The sequence below is a fragment of the Doryrhamphus excisus genome, chromosome 19, assembly GCF_030265055.1.
Source record: "Doryrhamphus excisus isolate RoL2022-K1 chromosome 19, RoL_Dexc_1.0, whole genome shotgun sequence".
Lineage (NCBI taxonomy): Eukaryota > Metazoa > Chordata > Actinopteri > Syngnathiformes > Syngnathidae > Doryrhamphus > Doryrhamphus excisus.
Window position 1 is genome coordinate 15,623,068 of NC_080484.1, and position 16,933 is coordinate 15,640,000.

The 16,933-nt window shown below is 42.2% G+C and overlaps 1 protein-coding gene across 7 annotated transcripts in view; it reads left to right on the plus strand.

The window, feature by feature from the left end:
- The window catches only part of syne1b (spectrin repeat containing, nuclear envelope 1b), a 168,805-nt gene that overhangs the window by 65,813 nt on the left and 86,059 nt on the right, over positions 1 to 16,933 (plus strand). For all 7 annotated transcript variants that reach the window (XM_058057494.1, XM_058057493.1, XM_058057495.1 and 4 more), the window contains 21 exons: positions 1,376 to 1,558; positions 1,630 to 1,773; positions 4,443 to 4,598; positions 4,708 to 4,872; positions 4,938 to 5,110; positions 5,191 to 5,344; positions 6,680 to 6,823; positions 6,893 to 7,057; positions 7,128 to 7,445; positions 7,516 to 7,671; positions 7,754 to 7,924; positions 7,996 to 8,322; positions 8,397 to 8,549; positions 8,617 to 8,784; positions 10,577 to 10,753; positions 10,823 to 10,969; positions 12,031 to 12,156; positions 12,237 to 12,413; positions 12,487 to 12,752; positions 14,534 to 16,694; positions 16,757 to 16,933. The exon at positions 16,757 to 16,933 is cut by the window's right edge and continues 161 nt beyond it. In XM_058057494.1, coding sequence (XP_057913477.1) covers positions 1,376 to 1,558; positions 1,630 to 1,773; positions 4,443 to 4,598; positions 4,708 to 4,872; positions 4,938 to 5,110; positions 5,191 to 5,344; positions 6,680 to 6,823; positions 6,893 to 7,057; positions 7,128 to 7,445; positions 7,516 to 7,671; positions 7,754 to 7,924; positions 7,996 to 8,322; positions 8,397 to 8,549; positions 8,617 to 8,784; positions 10,577 to 10,753; positions 10,823 to 10,969; positions 12,031 to 12,156; positions 12,237 to 12,413; positions 12,487 to 12,752; positions 14,534 to 16,694; positions 16,757 to 16,933 — 5,808 coding nt within the window. The remainder of the gene's footprint in view (positions 1 to 1,375; positions 1,559 to 1,629; positions 1,774 to 4,442; positions 4,599 to 4,707; positions 4,873 to 4,937; positions 5,111 to 5,190; positions 5,345 to 6,679; positions 6,824 to 6,892; positions 7,058 to 7,127; positions 7,446 to 7,515; positions 7,672 to 7,753; positions 7,925 to 7,995; positions 8,323 to 8,396; positions 8,550 to 8,616; positions 8,785 to 10,576; positions 10,754 to 10,822; positions 10,970 to 12,030; positions 12,157 to 12,236; positions 12,414 to 12,486; positions 12,753 to 14,533; positions 16,695 to 16,756) is intronic.

A 16,933-nucleotide genomic window follows, 5' to 3' on the forward strand; every position in this document is an offset into this window, starting at 1 on the left:
GGACTAAAAAGATAAAAACATAACACTGGAGTTAAAAGCTGAAGACTAAGAGCATAAAATAGGACTAAAAAGATAAAAACATAACACTGGAGTTAAAAGCTGAAGACAGAGAGCTTAAAATAGGACTAAAAATATAAAATCAAAACACTGGAGTTAAAAGCTGAAGACTGAGAGCATAAAATAGGACTAAAAAGATAAAAACATAACACTGGAGTTAAAAGCTGAAGACTAAGAGCATAAAATAGGACTAAAAAGATAAAAACATAACACTGGCGTTAAAAGCTGAAGACTAAGAGCATAAAATCGGAGTAAAAAGATAAAAACATAACACTGGAGTTAAAAGCTGAAGACTAAGAGCATAAAATAGGACTAAAAAGATAAAAACAAAACACTGGAGTTAAAAGCTGAAGACTTAAGAGCATAAAATAGGACTAAAAAGATAAAAACAAAACACTGGAGTTAAAAGCTGAAGACTAAGAGCATAAAATAGGACTAAAAAGATAAAAACAAACTGGAGTTAAAAGCTGAAGACTAAGACCATAAAATAGGACTAAAAAGATAAAAACATAACACTGGCGTTAAAAGCTGAAGACTGAGAGCATAAAATAGGACTAAAAAGATAAAAACATAACACTGGAGTTAAAAGCTGAAGACTAAGAGCATAAAATAGGACTAAAAAGATAAAAACAAACTGGAGTTAAAAGCTGAAGACTTAAGAGCATAAAATAGGACTAAAAAAGATAAAAACATAACACTGGAGTTAAAAGCTGAAGACTAAGAACATAAAATATGACTAAAAAGATAAAAACATAACACTGGAGTTAAAAGCTGAAGACTAAGAGCATACAATAGGACTAAAAAGATAAAAACATAACACTGGAGTTAAAAGCTGAAGACTGAGAGCATAAAATAGGACTAAAAAGATAAAAACATAACACTGGAGTTAAAAGCTGAAGACTAAGAGCATAAAATAGGACTAAAAAGATAAAAACATAACACTGGAGTTAAAAGCTGAACATTGAGAGCATAAAATAGGACTAAAAAGAGAAAAACACAACACTGGAGTTAAAAGCTGAAGACTAAGAGTATAAAATAGGACTAAAAAGATAAAAACATAACACTGGAGTTAAAAGCTGAAGACTAAGAGCATAAAATAGGACTAAAAAGATAAAAACATAACACTGGAGTTAAAAGCTGAAGACTAAGAGCATAAAATAGGACTAAAAAGATAAAAACATAACACTGGAGTTAAAAGCTGAAGACTAAGAGCATAAAATAGGACTAAAAAGTTCTCCTGTTCAGAAGCACCATAGTTCCCCTCCATATTGTCATGTTAGTCCTCCCATTTGTTTTGTCCCATCTCCTTCTCTTCCAGGAGTTCCTAAGCGACAGGGAACATGGGCAGTCCAAGCTCAACGCCGTGGTCTTCAACGGCGAGCTTCTCTCCGCCATGGCATCCAAAGATCGAGTGGATTCAGTTCGGACAAAGAGCAACAACGCTCGAGAGGACTGGAAAAACATCATGTCCAATCTTCACAGCAGAGAGATCAACCTCCAAGTAAGCCGGACTCATCCTTATCCTCCGCATCAGGCATGGCGTCCTCACAGAAGACGCGTTCTTTGTTCCAGAACCTGGTGTCTCAGATGAAGGACTTTGAAGCGAGCGCCGAGCCTCTCCAGGAGTGCCTGAACGCCACAGAGTCGGCCGTGCAAGAGAGCAGCACGCGGCTTCATGACCTCGCAGCCAAGAAGATGGAGCTCCACAAACTTCAGGTTGGCACCATCGGGAAGACGCGATTCATCTTCATTCCAGGTCACGGTCCCATCCAGAGGAGGTCACGCTAGCTGCCATCGCTCTTAAGCTTTCCTCCTCAGCTAACGGTTTCCACTAGCCTGCTTTCCTTTTCCTCCATGTGGCGTATTGCTAACCTAGCGGTGTCCAAAGTGTGGCCTGGGTCCATTTGTTTCTTCGAATGTCACTCAAAAAGAAAAACAAACAAACCCAACAACAGAAACGGAACAATCCGCAGTCATTTTCCAAACGTAAAGTCCAAATATTAAGAAGAAAAAGTTGTCATTTAATTTTACGAGAATAACCTAATATCACTGAAAAAAGGTCATTAATTTTTTTTTACCTTTTTTATTATTTTTTTTATTTTATTTTTTTTATTTTTTTTTTATGAGAATAAAGTCAGAATATTAAGAGAAAAAAAGTCACAAAAAACTCATAGTCATTTTAGTGGCACAGACTTTAATTATTCATTTTTAAAATGTCTTTTTAAGTCATAATATTATGAGAAACAAACAAAATAATAATAATAAAGGAGTGCATTTTGGAAAACTTGTTTGTGGGGAAAAAGTTATAATATTAAAATATTAAAAAAATAACCATTATAGCAGCATGACGTTGAAATGTTCCAAGGAAAAAGACGTCATTAAAAAACTATTTCTATTATTATAAGAAACAAGTTGAAATATAAAATAACAGCAGCAAAAATGTCAAAATAGTGGCAAAAAGTTGTAATCTAACCGGGAAAAAAAAATCAAAATTTTACTCTAATAAACTCCTAATATTAATATGACAAATAATGTCATTTTAGTAGCATAGAGTTGAAATGTTTTTTTTTTTATTGTTATTGTGCAGTCATAATATCACGAGAAACAAACAAAACAAAATAAAGTTGTCATTTTTTGAGAAATAAGTTGGGCAAAAAGTTTTTGGAAATTATGGAATTTTTTTTTGTCTTCATAACCGTTAAAGCAGCGTAAAGTTGAAATGTTCAAGGAAAAAGACATAAAGTCAGAAACGACAAATAAAGTTGCAATCATGATCCCAAAAGGAAAATTTACAAGTTAAAATTTTTTTGAAAATATATAGCAAAAACTGAAAAAACAGCTTTAAGTTTATGACCATAATATTAAAAATATTAACCGGGAAAAAATGGAATTTAAGTCAGAATATTTTTTTATGAATAGTTAGATGTAGAAATAGTTGGATTATTGTCAGAAACGACAAATAAAGTTGCAATCATGATCCCAAAAGGAAAATTTACAAGTTAAAAATATTTTAAAAATATATAGCAAAAACTGAAAAAAAAACAGCTTTAAGTTTATGAGCATAATATTAAAAATATTAACCGTGAAAAATGGAATTTAAGTCAGAATATTTTTTTATGAATAGTTAGATGTAGAAATAGTTGGATTATTGTGAGAAACGACAAATAAAGTTGCAATCATGATCCCAAAAGGAAAATTTACAAGTTAAATATATTTTGAAAATATATAGCAAAAACTGAAAAAAACAGCTTTAAGTTTATGAGCATAATATTAAAAATATTAACCGGGAAAAAATTGAATTTCAGTCAGAATATTTTTTTATGAATAGTTAGATGTAGAAATAGTTGGATTATTGTGAGAAACGACAAATTAAAGTTGTAATTTTTGAGTTTTAAGTTTATGAGCATAATATTAAAAATATTAACCGGGAAAAAAATGGAATTTAAGTCAGAATATTTTTTTATGAATAGTTAGATGTAGAAATAGTTGGATTATTGTGGGATACAACAAATGATCCCGAAAGGAAAATTTACAAGTTAAAAATATTTTAAAAATATATAGCAAAAACTGAAAAAACAGCTTTAAGTTTATGAGCATAATATTAAAAATATTAACCGGGAAAAAATGGAATTTAAATCAGAATATTTTTTTATGAATAGTTAGATGTAGAAATAGTTGGATTATTGTCAGAAACGACAAATTAAAGTTGTAATTTTTGAGTTTTAAGTTTATGAGCATAATATTAAAAATATTAACCGGGAAAAAAAATGGAATTTAAGTCAGAATATTTTTTTATGAATAGTTAGATGTAGAAATAGTTGGATTATTGTGGGATACAACAAATGATCCCGAAAGGAAAATTTACAAGTTAAAAATATTTGGAAAATATATAGAAAAAACGGAAAAAAACAGCTTTAAGTTTATGAACATAATATTAAAAATATTAACCGGGAAAAAAATGGAATTTAAGTCAGAATATTTTTTTATGAATAGTTAGATGTAGAAATAGTTGGATTATTGTGGGATACAACAAATGATCCCGAAAGGAAAATTTACAAGTTAAAAATATTTTAAAAATATATAGAAAAAACGGAAAAAAACAGCTTTAAGTTTATGAACATAATATTAAAAATCTTTTTTTTTAAATGAAAAAAAAATAAAAATATTAACCGGAAAAAAATTTAAGTCCGAATAATTTTCCATGAAAATAATATAATATTATAAGAATCAAGCAAAAATAAAGTTTTAAAAAATATCAAAGCCGCATCCTTTCCTTGATCGCTATGCGGGGCCGGGGGCCGCAGCAACGTTCGGACACCGCTAGTTGATGTTTGTTGTGTTGGCTGGCGTGCTTCCTGTTGATGAACGTGCCTGTGCCGTTCCAGTCTGTGCTGGAGGAGCTAGCCTCCCACCAAGTCCAGCTGAGCAGGCTGAAAGAGAAGGCCCAGCGGCTGTCGGACGAGCACGCCGCCGGCAAGGGTTTTGTGCACCGTGTCTCTCAGCTCTCTGCTCAATTCCTTGCTTTAACCAACCTCACCAAGGTACAGTAACTCCTACCAACTTGTCTCTGGGGTGGCGGGCGTCGGCTAGACTAGACCCGACCCTAGAACTGGATTAGTCAATTAATGAGACGTCTTCCCGCGCCGACAGGAGAAGGCGTCCAGGATTGAGCGTATCGTGACGGAGCACCAGCTTTTCACCCACGGTCTGAAGGAGCTGCAGAACTGGGTGGCAGACACCGGCCACATGCTGCACACGTACTGCGCCCCGACTGCTGACAAGAACGTCCTGGATAGTCGCATGATCAAGCTGGAGGTGGGAGCTTTTGCCGATGTTTTAGTCGCTCAGACTTGCTAACGCGTTGCGATTTGACGTTCCAGGCCTTGCTGACGGCCCGCCAGGAGAAGGAGATCCAACTGAAGATGCTGATCACCAGAGGGGAAGCGGTTCAGAGAAACACCTCGGCAAACGGCGTGGCCGTGGTCCAGGAGCAGATACAGGAGCTGAAGGACTCGTGGGATGGTCTGCTCAGTGCCTGCATTCAGTGCAAAAGGCAAGCAAATCGAACTGCGTTTTTTTTGTTTTTTTTTAATATATTTTTGCCGTGACGGTGAAACTCCTCTCAACCCACAGCCAACTGGAAGGTTCTCTGTCCCAGTGGACCAGTTACCAGGAGGACGTGCAGCAGTTTGTGAGCTGGCTGGAGCACGTGGAGGAGAACCTGGACCCGGCCGATAAGCAGTGCCCCGAGATGCGAGACAAAACCGCTAACGTCAGCAGAGCCAAGGTGATGCGGTCCACGCTGTAAACGCCAACCTGACACTCATCACTTCGGGGATCAGTGCCAGTACCGAACGTTGCTTAAGCACTCCTCCATATGCTATATTTCATTCATTAGTTCATTAGTCTGTATTCACCCTAATCATTCATCATATAGTGTATTGCAACACATACGTAAACAAATATTTATATATATATATATATATATATATATATATATATATATATATATATATATATATATAACACAAACAAATAATTTTTGCAAACAAAAAAAATCAATACTTTTTTTTAAATAAAAAAAATATGAAATTATTTAGGGGGGCTTAAAAACATTTTAGGGGAGCTTAAGAACATTTTAGGGGGGCTTAAGAACATTTTAGTGGGGCTGAAGCCCCTAACAATAGGCCTAATGACGCCACTGGTGCCAACTGAGATACTGTGAATTAAGACAATATATTTATATAAATATAATACATTTATTTAAAATGTATTAAAATATATATATATATATATATTCTATATTAATTTTATTTTTTTTATTTAAAATGTATTAAAAATTTATATATATGTGTATATATAATAATTTTTTAAATAAAATAAAAAATAAATTTATTATTTTAAAATTATTTATTATAAGATTTGTATATATATTTATATTTATATATATTATATATAATTTTTTAATACATTTTAAATACATTTATTATTTTTAAATTATTTGTTATAAAATTTATATATATATATCAATTTTTAATACATTTTAAATACATTTATTATTTTTAAATTATTTATTATAAAATGTATATATATATATCATTTTTTAATACATTTTAAATAAATTTATTATATTTATATAAATATATTGTCTTAATAAAATAAGACAAATCAGATCACTTCAGCCCCACTAAAATGTTCTTAAGCCCCCCTAAAATGTTCTTAAGCCCCCCTAAATAATTTGATATTTTTTTTATTGATTTTTAAAAAAAAATTATTGATTTTTTTTGTTTGCAAAAATGATTTGTTTATGTTATTTTATGTTTTGAGGGATTCAATAATGTTTAAAAAGCATATTTCAAAGATTTTAAACAGGTTTTCTATGCCATACGCTTATAAAAAGATTATATTTATAAAATATATATTTATTAATATCGAATCCTACTCGGCGTAATTTCACGTCTTGCAGTCGGGTCGGAACCAATTAAGCGCCATGAACACGAGTAAATGGTGACCACATTTGATGCAAGAAAAATCCCACCTCGATATCGATAGGAAAAGTCCACACCCACATGCTTACTGTAAATATGGCGTCCATCTGAGCGTTGTACCCGTCTCCTCCCAGCTGCTGTACGAGGAAGTGCTCAGCCACGACGCCTTGCTGGCCACCATCATGGCGAAGAGCGCCAGCATAGCTGAGAACTACGTGACTCAGCTGGAGCTCCAGGATCTGCAAGATCGCTACGGCGCCATCAAAGACAGCGCCGCGGTAACAAACACGGCCTGACGTCCGCTTCACCGACGTGACGGAGAAAATAAGCTTGCTCTTTGACCTCAGGGGGCTGTCGGCAAAGTGGAGGAGGTGGTAAAAGCCCACCAGGAGTACCAGCAGGGCCTCCATGCCTTTGAGGACTGGCTGGTACAAGAGAAGGAGAAGCTGGGCTGCTACTCGCCGCTGGAGGGCGACGCCGACACGCTGGAGGAGACGCTCCAGAAGCTGCAGGTCTGTGAATCCTGACGGACGATGCCTCCGATGTTGCGTCACATGATGAATGAAGTGTGTGAAAGCGCAGGAGCTCCAGCTGCGCTGCACCGAGGGCCAGGCTCTGCTGAACACCTCGCTGGTCGCCCGAGAGCTTGTCACCCCGTGGGGGCTGCCTCAAACGGAAGACCGAGCGCTGGAGAGCTTGCAGCAGGAGTGGAGGATCTACCAGGCTTGTTTGGCCGACGCCAGGGCGCAGCTCAACAGCGCCTTGGCCAAACTCCGACAGATGGAGCAGAAGTTCCAGCGTCTGGACAGCTGGCTGAAGGGCATGGAGACCAAAGCGCAACTGCGAAGCCACCGCCGCTCAGACCGCGCCACCAAAGACGCTCAGCTCCAGCTGATCAAAGTCAGATCAAGGTTCCGAGAAGGTCCAAGCTCCATCCGACGTAACTGATGTTCCTTCTTCTTCTGCACAGACGTGGCAAGAGGAGGTGCTGGTTTATCAAGACGAGATGGAAGGCCTCGGCGTTTTGGCTCAGCAGGTTCTCGACGAGACGCACGTCAGCAGCCGCATCAGCGGCAGAGCCACCCAGATCACGGCCCGCTACCATGCCTTGCTCCTCCACTTGCTGGTAACGTTTGAAGGCCCGGCGATCTCCACCGCACTCACCTCCGCTTGCCCTTTGCACGTGACTTGTCTTCTGGTGCTCACAGGAGACCATCAAACAGCTGCAGGAGGAGGTGTCCTGCATCGAGGAGGCCCAGTGTGTCTTCGGCACCTTCTCGGACTGGCTCAGCGCAGCTCAGAACAGCCTCCGCTCTCTGGCAACCGGCAGCGACGCCGTGGACCGCTTTGCCATGGAGAGAAAGCTAAAGAACATCGAGGTGAGTCCTCGCCATTTTTTTGATCAAGTATCTGAGATGGGGAACTCAGAAGATGAGCATGTTGTCGGCAGGCTCTGCAAGCCGACGTGGAGCTGGGTCACGGCAACCTGAAGACGGTGAGAGAGAAGACTGAGCGAGCTCTGGTCTTTCTGGAGGAAGCCGAAGCGGAGCAGATGAGGCAGGACGTGGACAACCAGCTGGCCCGACTGGAGGATCTTCTGGCAGCCCTGCGCTTGGAGCAGAGCTCTCTGGAGAAGTGCATCTCGCTCTGCAAAGACTTTATGGATAAATACAAAGCTCAAGCTCAGTGGATGCTGGAGACCAAGAGTCTGTTGGCGCCTAGCGTGGAGCCCAAAGCCGAGCTCTACCAGAAGAAGGCCCAGCTTGCAAAGTACAAGGTAACTGACGTCGCCTCTGCTAAGCCCTCACGAGCTGCAACAGGAAATAGACCGTTTGTACGCGCCATTTGCAGACCATCCAGCAGGTGGTGCAGTCTCACGAGTCGGCTGTGAAATCAGTGCTGGAGAAAGGCGAAGCCCTGCTAGATATGGTCCACAACCCCGTTATTAACAACAACATGAACACGCTGAAGGCCGACTTCCTGGAGCTCTGCTTGCTGGCGAAGGTAGGGCAGACTTTGGGAAGCCAGGCGGCATATCAAGTCGTGGGGATCAACCTCCGTGGCTTTTCAGACGCAGGTCCAGAACCTCCTTGAGTGGGTGAAGGAGCACGAGGACTACAACGGTGAACTGCAGGAGGTGGAGAAATGGCTCCTGCAGATGTCCAGTCGGCTCGTCTCCTCGGAATCCATGCAGACCGGCAGCATGGAGATGGCCACCCAGCAACTCGCACGCCACAAGGTGACATCTTCTCCATTATTATTAATATTAATAACGTGGAACCTCGTTTTTCAGGGTTTCAGGGATAAAAAAATATCAAATTATTTAGGGGGACTTAAGAACATTTTAGGGGGGCTCAAGAACATTTTAGGGGGGCTCAAGAACATTTTAGGGGGGCTCAAGAACATTTTAGGGGGGCTCAAGAACATTTTAGGGGGGCTCAAGAACATTTTAGGGGGGCTCAAGAACATTTTAGGGGGTCTCAAGAACATTTTAGGGGGTCTCAAGAACATTTTAGGGGGTCTCAAGAACATTTTAGGGGGTCTCAAGAACATTTTAGGGGGTCTCAAGAACATTTTAGGGGGTCTCAAGAACATTTTAGGGGGTCTCAAGAACATTTTAGGGGGTCTCAAGAACATTTTAGGGGGTCTCAAGAACATTTTAGGGGGTCTCAAGAACATTTTAGGGGGTCTCAAGAACATTTTAGGGGGGCTCAAGAACATTTTAGGGGGGCTCAAGAACATTTTAGGGGGGCTCAAGAACATTTTAGGGGGGCTCAAGAACATTTTAGGGGGGCTCAAGAACATTTTAGGGGGGCTCAAGAACATTTTAGGGGGGCTGAAGCCCCTAACAATAGGCCTAATGATGCCACTGGTGCCAACTGAGATACTGTGAATTAAGACAATATATTTATATAAATATAATACATTTATTTAAAATGTATAAAAAAATTATATATATACATATATATTCTATATTAATTTCAATTTTTTTTATTTAAAATGTATTAAAAATGTATATATATGTATGTATATATATATATATATAATTTTTTAAATACATTTTAAATAAATTTATTATTTTTAAATTATTTATTATAAGATTTGTATATATATATATTTATATATATTATATATAATTTTTTAATACATTTTAAATAAATTTATTATTTTTAAATTATTTATTATAAAATTTATATATATATCAATTTTTAATACATTTTAAATACATTTATTATTTTTAAATTATTTATTATAAAATGTATATATATGTATATATATATTTTTAATACATTTTAAATAAATTTATTACATTTATATAAATGAGAGTTCTTTCTTTTTTATTTAAAATGTATTAAAAATTTATATATATGTATGTATATATATATATATATATATATAATTTTTAAAATACATTTTAAATAAATTTATTATTTTTAAATTATTTATAAGATTTGTGTATATATATATATATATATATTTATATATATTATATATAATTTTTTAATACATTTTAAATAAATTTATTATTTTTAAATTATTTATTATAAAATTTATATATATATCAATTTTTAATACATTTTAAATAAATTTATTATTTTTAAATTATTTATTATAAAATTTATATATATGTATATATATATTTTTAATACATTTTAAATAAATTTATTACATTTATATAAATGAGAGTTCTTTCCGAAGAGCCCACAAAATACCTTTTTTTTTTTGGTAATCAGGTACAGAAATATGACTAAAAAAATACATTTTATACAGAATAATTCTAATTTTTACATACAGAAAGCAATCATTCAAAAGGAGGAATGGACGCCACTTGTGTGATGGCATCTTTTCTCCCCTTCTCCCTCGTACTTTGGCCCCATGGCGGGTTACTTAGTAATCACACTCAATTAAAGAATACAGTGACGGTGTTGCGATACAGTACAGGGCAAACCGACTATTCTACCAAAACCGTGACTTGTGGGAACATTTTGATGAAAACCGTTTGAGCGTGGCTTCATCTCTCTGATTTGTAGGCCATAATGGAGGAAATTGCCGCTTTTGAGGAACGTCTCGCAAGCCTGAAGCGCAAGGGAGATGATCTGGTCGCCGGCTGCACCGACCAAGTCCAGGCGAAGATCAGCCAGCAGGTCCAAGCCCACCAGCAGGGAACCGGGGACAGCTACTCGGCCATATGCAGCACAGCCCAACGCGTGAGTTGAACGATGATTGTACGAGTTTTGTAACAAACAGTCAAAACTTTCAACACATTTTCTTTACAGGTGCACCAAAGTCTGGATCGAGAGTTGCAGAAGCACGTCAACCACCAGGATACTCTGCAACAATGCCAGACGTGGCTCGCCGCGGTTCAGGAGGAACTCCGGCTAAACCAGCATGCCCCTTCTGGTCTGCAGGAGGCGCTTAAACAGGTACCGGCGCCGTCTTAAAGGGATTATTATCACGTACTATTTCTGTTTATTACATGTATTATATCTAAACAGTGTAAACACAATAACTGCAAAAATATTTCAACAATAATATTTTATCAACAGTCTCTGACAATTAAAGTTCCATTAATCGAGTTTGGGGTGGCACGGTGGTCGAGTGGTTAGCGCGCAGACCTCACACCTCGGAGACCCGAGTTCAATTCCACCCTCGGCCATCTCTGTGTGGAGTTTGCATGTTCTCCCCGTGCATGCGTGGGTTTTCTTCCGGGTACTCCGGTTTCCTCCCACATTCCAAAAAAAAACATGCTAGGTTAATTAGCCACTCCAAATTGTCCATAGGTATGAATGTGAGTGTGAATGGTTGTTTGTCTATATGTGCCCTGTGATTGGCTGGCCACCAGTCCAGGGTGTACCCCGCCTCTCGCTTCAAGACAGCTGGGATAGGCTCCAGCACCCCCCGCGACCCTCATGAGGATAAGCGGTAGAAAATGAATGAATGAATTATTATTGGGCTGCATGGAGGAAAGTGGTTAGCGGGCAGGCCTCACAGCTAGGAGACCCGAGTTCAATTCCACCCTCTGGCATTTTTCTGTGTGGAGTTTGCATGTTCTCCCCGTGCATGCGTGGGTTTTCTCCGGGTACTCCGGTTTCCTCCCACATTCCAAAAAAAACATGCTAGGTTAATTAGCCACTCCAAATTGTCCATAGGTATGAATGTGAGTGTGAATGGTTGTTTGTCTATATGTGCCCTGTGATTGGCTGGCCACCAGTCTTGGGTGTACCCCGCCTCTCGCCCCAAGAGAGCTGGGATAGGCTCCAGCACCCCTGCGACCCTCGTGAGGAAAAAGCAGGCTGATACTGGACATGGTTAAACTCTATATTTTATCAGTATCAGCTTTGACACAGTATCATTTCGGGCCTTTTCCCGTATCATTCATGGGCGCTTTCTATGGTACAGGGACAATTAATACTGTAGTATTTGATAGTACAACATACCTCTATCACTTTTTGTTATTTTTTGCCCATATGATTTTTTCCCGCAGGTGAAGCACTACCGGGCTCTCCAGGAACAGGCCAGCACCTACTTAGACCTGGTCTGCTCAGTGTGCGACCTGTCTGACGACACCGTGAGAGTGACGGCCGCCGAAGTCCAGAGAGTCAAGCTCACTGTAAGTCTTGGTTCAAGATCCTGAAAGCAGCTCGTGGACCGTATTGATTGTCTGTTTTTTTTTTTTTTTTTTTTTTGCAGATCGAGGAGAGAATGTCGAGCGCTCAGGAGCTTTCAGAGGGCTGGAGGGAGATCAAGGAGCAGAAGCAAGATATGACAAGCTTGTTCCAAGATATGGAACAGCAGCTCCTCACTCTGTCCAGAAGACCTGCAGAGTTAGAGACCAAGATAGCTCAAAACATGTTGTCCCAAGCCAAGGTAAGCAGTCATTTCCCACAAAGATCCATGCATGCTCTTTACCTCAAGACTGTCTTGTTGCGACGACATGCAGGAATGCAGCCAGCAGCTCCAGTCCAAGCAAAGCGTCCTAACCAAGATGACGGAGAAAGTCAGCAAACTGTCCCCAAGCCAGGACTCCCCAGAGCATGCAGAGCTGGACCGTCTGAGCCACTCCTGGCTGGACCTCTGCCACCAGGCCAGAAGGCTGCAGAGTCAGCGGCAGGAGGATCTGCAGAGGTCCAAAGAGTACCACGACTGCATCGCTGCAGTGGAGATGCTGTTTGAGCACGTGTCCAAAGAGTGGGACAATCTAGCCAGGTGTGCTCACACGAGAAACACGCACACCAGGGGTTGTGAACCATAAACCCGTGTGACCAGATATCCGCTTTGAAAAGCGAGAGATACGCTTGCACCGGTAAAAGCCTCCTGGGTCCATAGGAATTGGTCACAATCGCTTGTCGGCCGCACGGTGGACAAGTGATAAGCATGTCGGCCACACAGTCAGGAGATCTGCATTATCTGGCCAATCGGCAACTCTAATTCTGAGGTCTTGCACCAATGTCTAGTTACGGTCCAAAAACTGTTCGAAAACTGCAATACAAGCAAACGCCGCTGCCCCGCGGCCCACAATGCACTGCGCAATCTTGTGTTAAGTATTGTAAGATTTTCATCTTCCAAGATGGCGACGTAAACAAACCGCACCAAGCGAGTGAACACAAAGCGCGGAAATATTTTAGCAAAAAATTTGGGATGTGAACCGAAAAACGTGCTAACCGGGGTGGACTTTAACTGAGGTACCGCTACAGATTCATTCATTCATTCATTCATTTTCTACCGCTTTTTCCTCACGAGGGTCGCGGGGGGTGCTGGAGCCTATCCCAGCTGTCTTGGGGCGAGAGGCGGGGTACACCCTGGACTGGTGGCCAGCCAATCACAGGGCACATATAGACAAACAACCATTCACACTCACATTCATACCTATGGACAATTTGGAGTGGCTAATTAACCTAGCATGTTTTTTTTTTTTTACTTCTAAGTGCCAGTTGCGCCATTAGGCCTATTTTAAAATGTTCTTAAGCCTCTCTAAATAATTTGATATTTTTTTATTGATTTTTAAAAATTTATAATTTTTTTTTTTTTTTTTACAAAAAAAATGTCTAACAAATTTTATATAATAAGGCAAAAGCAGGCTAATAAGCCAGCCAATAAGCAGGCTAATACTAGCCTACTACTAGTAGTAGTAATAGTAATAATCATTCATTCATTTTCTACCCCTTATCCTCACAAGGGTCACGGGGGTGCTGGAGCCTATCCCAGCTCTCTTCGGGCGAGAGGCAGGTTACACCCTGGACTGGTGGCCAGCCAATCACAGGGCACATATAGACAAACAACCATTCACACTCACATTCATACCTATGGACAATTTGGAGTGGCTAATTAACCTAGCATGTTTTTGGAATGTGGGAGGAAACCGGAGTACCCGGAGAAAACCCACGCATGCACGGGGGGGAGAACATGCAAGGTTGTAGATGGACTTGTAGGTGAACAGAATTATTTTGAAGGTGATTCTTTGAGCCAGTGGAGTTGCTGCAGGATGGGGGTGGGGGGGTGATGTGGTGGGATGAGGGGGTTCTGGTGATGATCCGGGCAGCAGAGTTCTGAACCAGTTGTAGCTTATGGAGGGATTTCGGGTTAGGGTTAGGTGTGGGGGGTGAGGGAGGGACGGAGACGATGAATGGAGATGCAGATGGAAGTAGGCTGACCTGGTGCTGTCGAGGATGACACCCCGACTCTTGACCTGAGGGGGGGGTGGAGACTAAGGAGCTATCGATGGAGAGAGAGAGGTGGATAAGGTGGATTTGGTTGCGATGAGTAAGAATTCGGTTTTATTGCTGTTCAGTTTCAGAAAGTTAGAAGTGAACCATGATTTTATTTCAGAGAGACAGGAGGTGAGGGACGGGGGGGTGGGAATGTGGAGTTAAGTTTGGAAGAAAAGTGGAGCTTCAAGCTACAATCTTTTTGTTCATAAAGTACTTGCCTAGTATTTTGAGTATCAAGTATTTTATCAATGAATTTTGCTCATTTATTTTCTTCCGCAGAACCGATGCTGAAAGTTCCTCTCAACACTTGGAGGCTTTACGCAAACTGTCACTAGAACTTGAAGGTCAAAAGGGTACACTGGAGGACCTGAAGGACCAGAAACAAAAAGTCATCGAGCGCTTGAACCTGGACGACAAGGAGCTGGTCAAAGAGCAGATCAGCCATTTTGAGCAGCGCTGGTCTCAGATGCAAAACCTCATCGAGAGGAAAATCCAGGACTCGGTGGTGACCCTGGAGGAGATGGGCCAGGTGGAGGCTCGTCTCAGGGAAGCTCGGGATTGGGCCGAGGAGCAGCAGCCCGCCTTGTCGGAGGCCATGAAGATGAGTCCCCCTCCGGAGCTGGCTCAGAGTTTCCTCTTCGACCACTTGAGTATCTGCAGCGAGTTGGAGGCCAAGCAGCTGCTGCTGGCCCAAGCCGTCACCGACGCCGACAGGGTCCTGGCCCGCTTGGGTCTGAGCGAACGTCATCGCCTGCAGCAGCTCATCTCCCACTCACAATCCGAGGTGGAATCCTTGAGCGTCAAAGTGGCGCAGCGCCGAAAGCACCTCAGCAAGGCTTTCACCGAGAGGACTCAGTTCCTGATGGCCGTGAACCAGTCCATCTCCTGGGTCCAGCAGAACGAGAAGAAGGCCCAAGCCGAGGAGTATGTCGCTTTGCTACCAGACGACCTCGCCAAGCAGGTGCGCACATGCCGCAACATCCAGAGCAGCTTGAAAGCCTACCAGAGCGAGTTGACGTCCTTGTGGTCGCAAGGGCGCGACCTGATGAGGGACGCCAACGAGGACGAGAGGAACGAGATCCTCGGCAAGCTGCAGGAGTTGCAGAACATCTTCGATAAGACTCTGCACAGGTGTGGCCAGAAACTGCAGGAACTGGAGAAGGTGCTTGTCTCCAGGAAGTACTTCAAGAACGATCTGGAGAAAATATGCCAGTGGATCAAACAAGCGGACATCGTCACCTTTCCGGAAATTAACCTCATGGTTGGCGACGCTGAATTAGAGGCGCAGCTCTTGAAGTACCAGCAGATAGTCGAACAGGCGGTGGAGTACGAGAACCTTCTCTTGATCGTGCAACGAGCAGGCCAGGAGATTCTACCCACTCTGAACGAAGTGGACCACTGCTACCTGGATGAAAAACTGAACACCCTCCCCCAGCAGTACAACAACATACTAGCACTGGCCAAAGAGAAACGGGAGAAAATCCAGCAGGCCATCTTCACCAGGAACGAGTACACCTCTTTCATAGACGTCACTCAGAAAGCTCTGGAGGAGCTCGAGGAGCAGTTCAACCATCTGGGAACGCAGCCAGTGGGCTCAGAAACCGAAGAGGTCCTCGGCCTGCAGAGCGACTACAAAGCCATCCAAGTGGATCTGAGCGGTCTGGGCCTCGCCGTGAGCGAACTCAACCAGAAGAAGGAAGGCTTCCGCAGCACCGGGCAACCGTGGTGCCCCGAGGAAATGACGCAGCTCACGAGCCTCTACAACGGCCTGAAGAGGTTGCTTGAACAGAAAGTGGAGCATCTGGATGAAACCTTGGAGTCGTTCGAGGACCAGAAGGCGATGGCCATGCAGGTGGACTCCGAGTTAAAGGCCACCAAGGAGCAGCTGGTGAAGGTCAACGCCGAGACCCAGTCGGCCGAGGAGAGGCTGAAGAACTACCACGCTCTTGCGGGGAGCCTTCAGAGCGCCAACTCGCACTTGTCCAGGCTCATGGAGCAGATGGACTCCCTGGCGCCGCGTGTGGACCAAACGGCCCACAACACCTCAAAGGAGCAAGTGGTCCTGTGGCAGGAGGAGCTGCGATCCTTGCAGGCCGCCGTCGGGGACCTGATCGAGGAGTGCGAGAACCGCTTTGTTCAGAGCAAAGACTTCGAGACAGAGATGCAGAGGACGCTGGCCTGGCTCCAGCAGGTGCGGGCGGATCTGGGGTCTGCCGTGACGGTGGACATGCGGGTGGAGAGGGTGCAGGAGGAAATCAGAAAGCAGCAGATAATGCAGGAGGAGGTTCAGTCCAGACTCAGGATTGTGGCCGCCCTGAGCAGCAGGGAGAAACAGAAGTACACCAGCGCCAACGAGCTGGTACCGACCCATGTGGACACCAGCCTGGAAGAAATGGCCAAACTGCAGGCAGACGTTCAGAAGCAACTCAGTTCCAGACAGGTACGCCCGATCTCGATCTCGGTCGCGGTCGCCGTCTCTTTATTTTTGACTTTTCTTTGAAGGTCACCTTGGAGCACGCCCTGCTGCTGTGCCAGAAGTACCACTTCAGGATGCAGGCGGCGTGCGAATGGCTGGAGGACGCCGTGTCCTTCCTGCAGGAGGCCAGCCTGGGCGTGGACGTGGAGAACTACGAGGAGTGTCTGCGGCAGCAGGGCGGCATCATGGCCACCGAGCAGGAG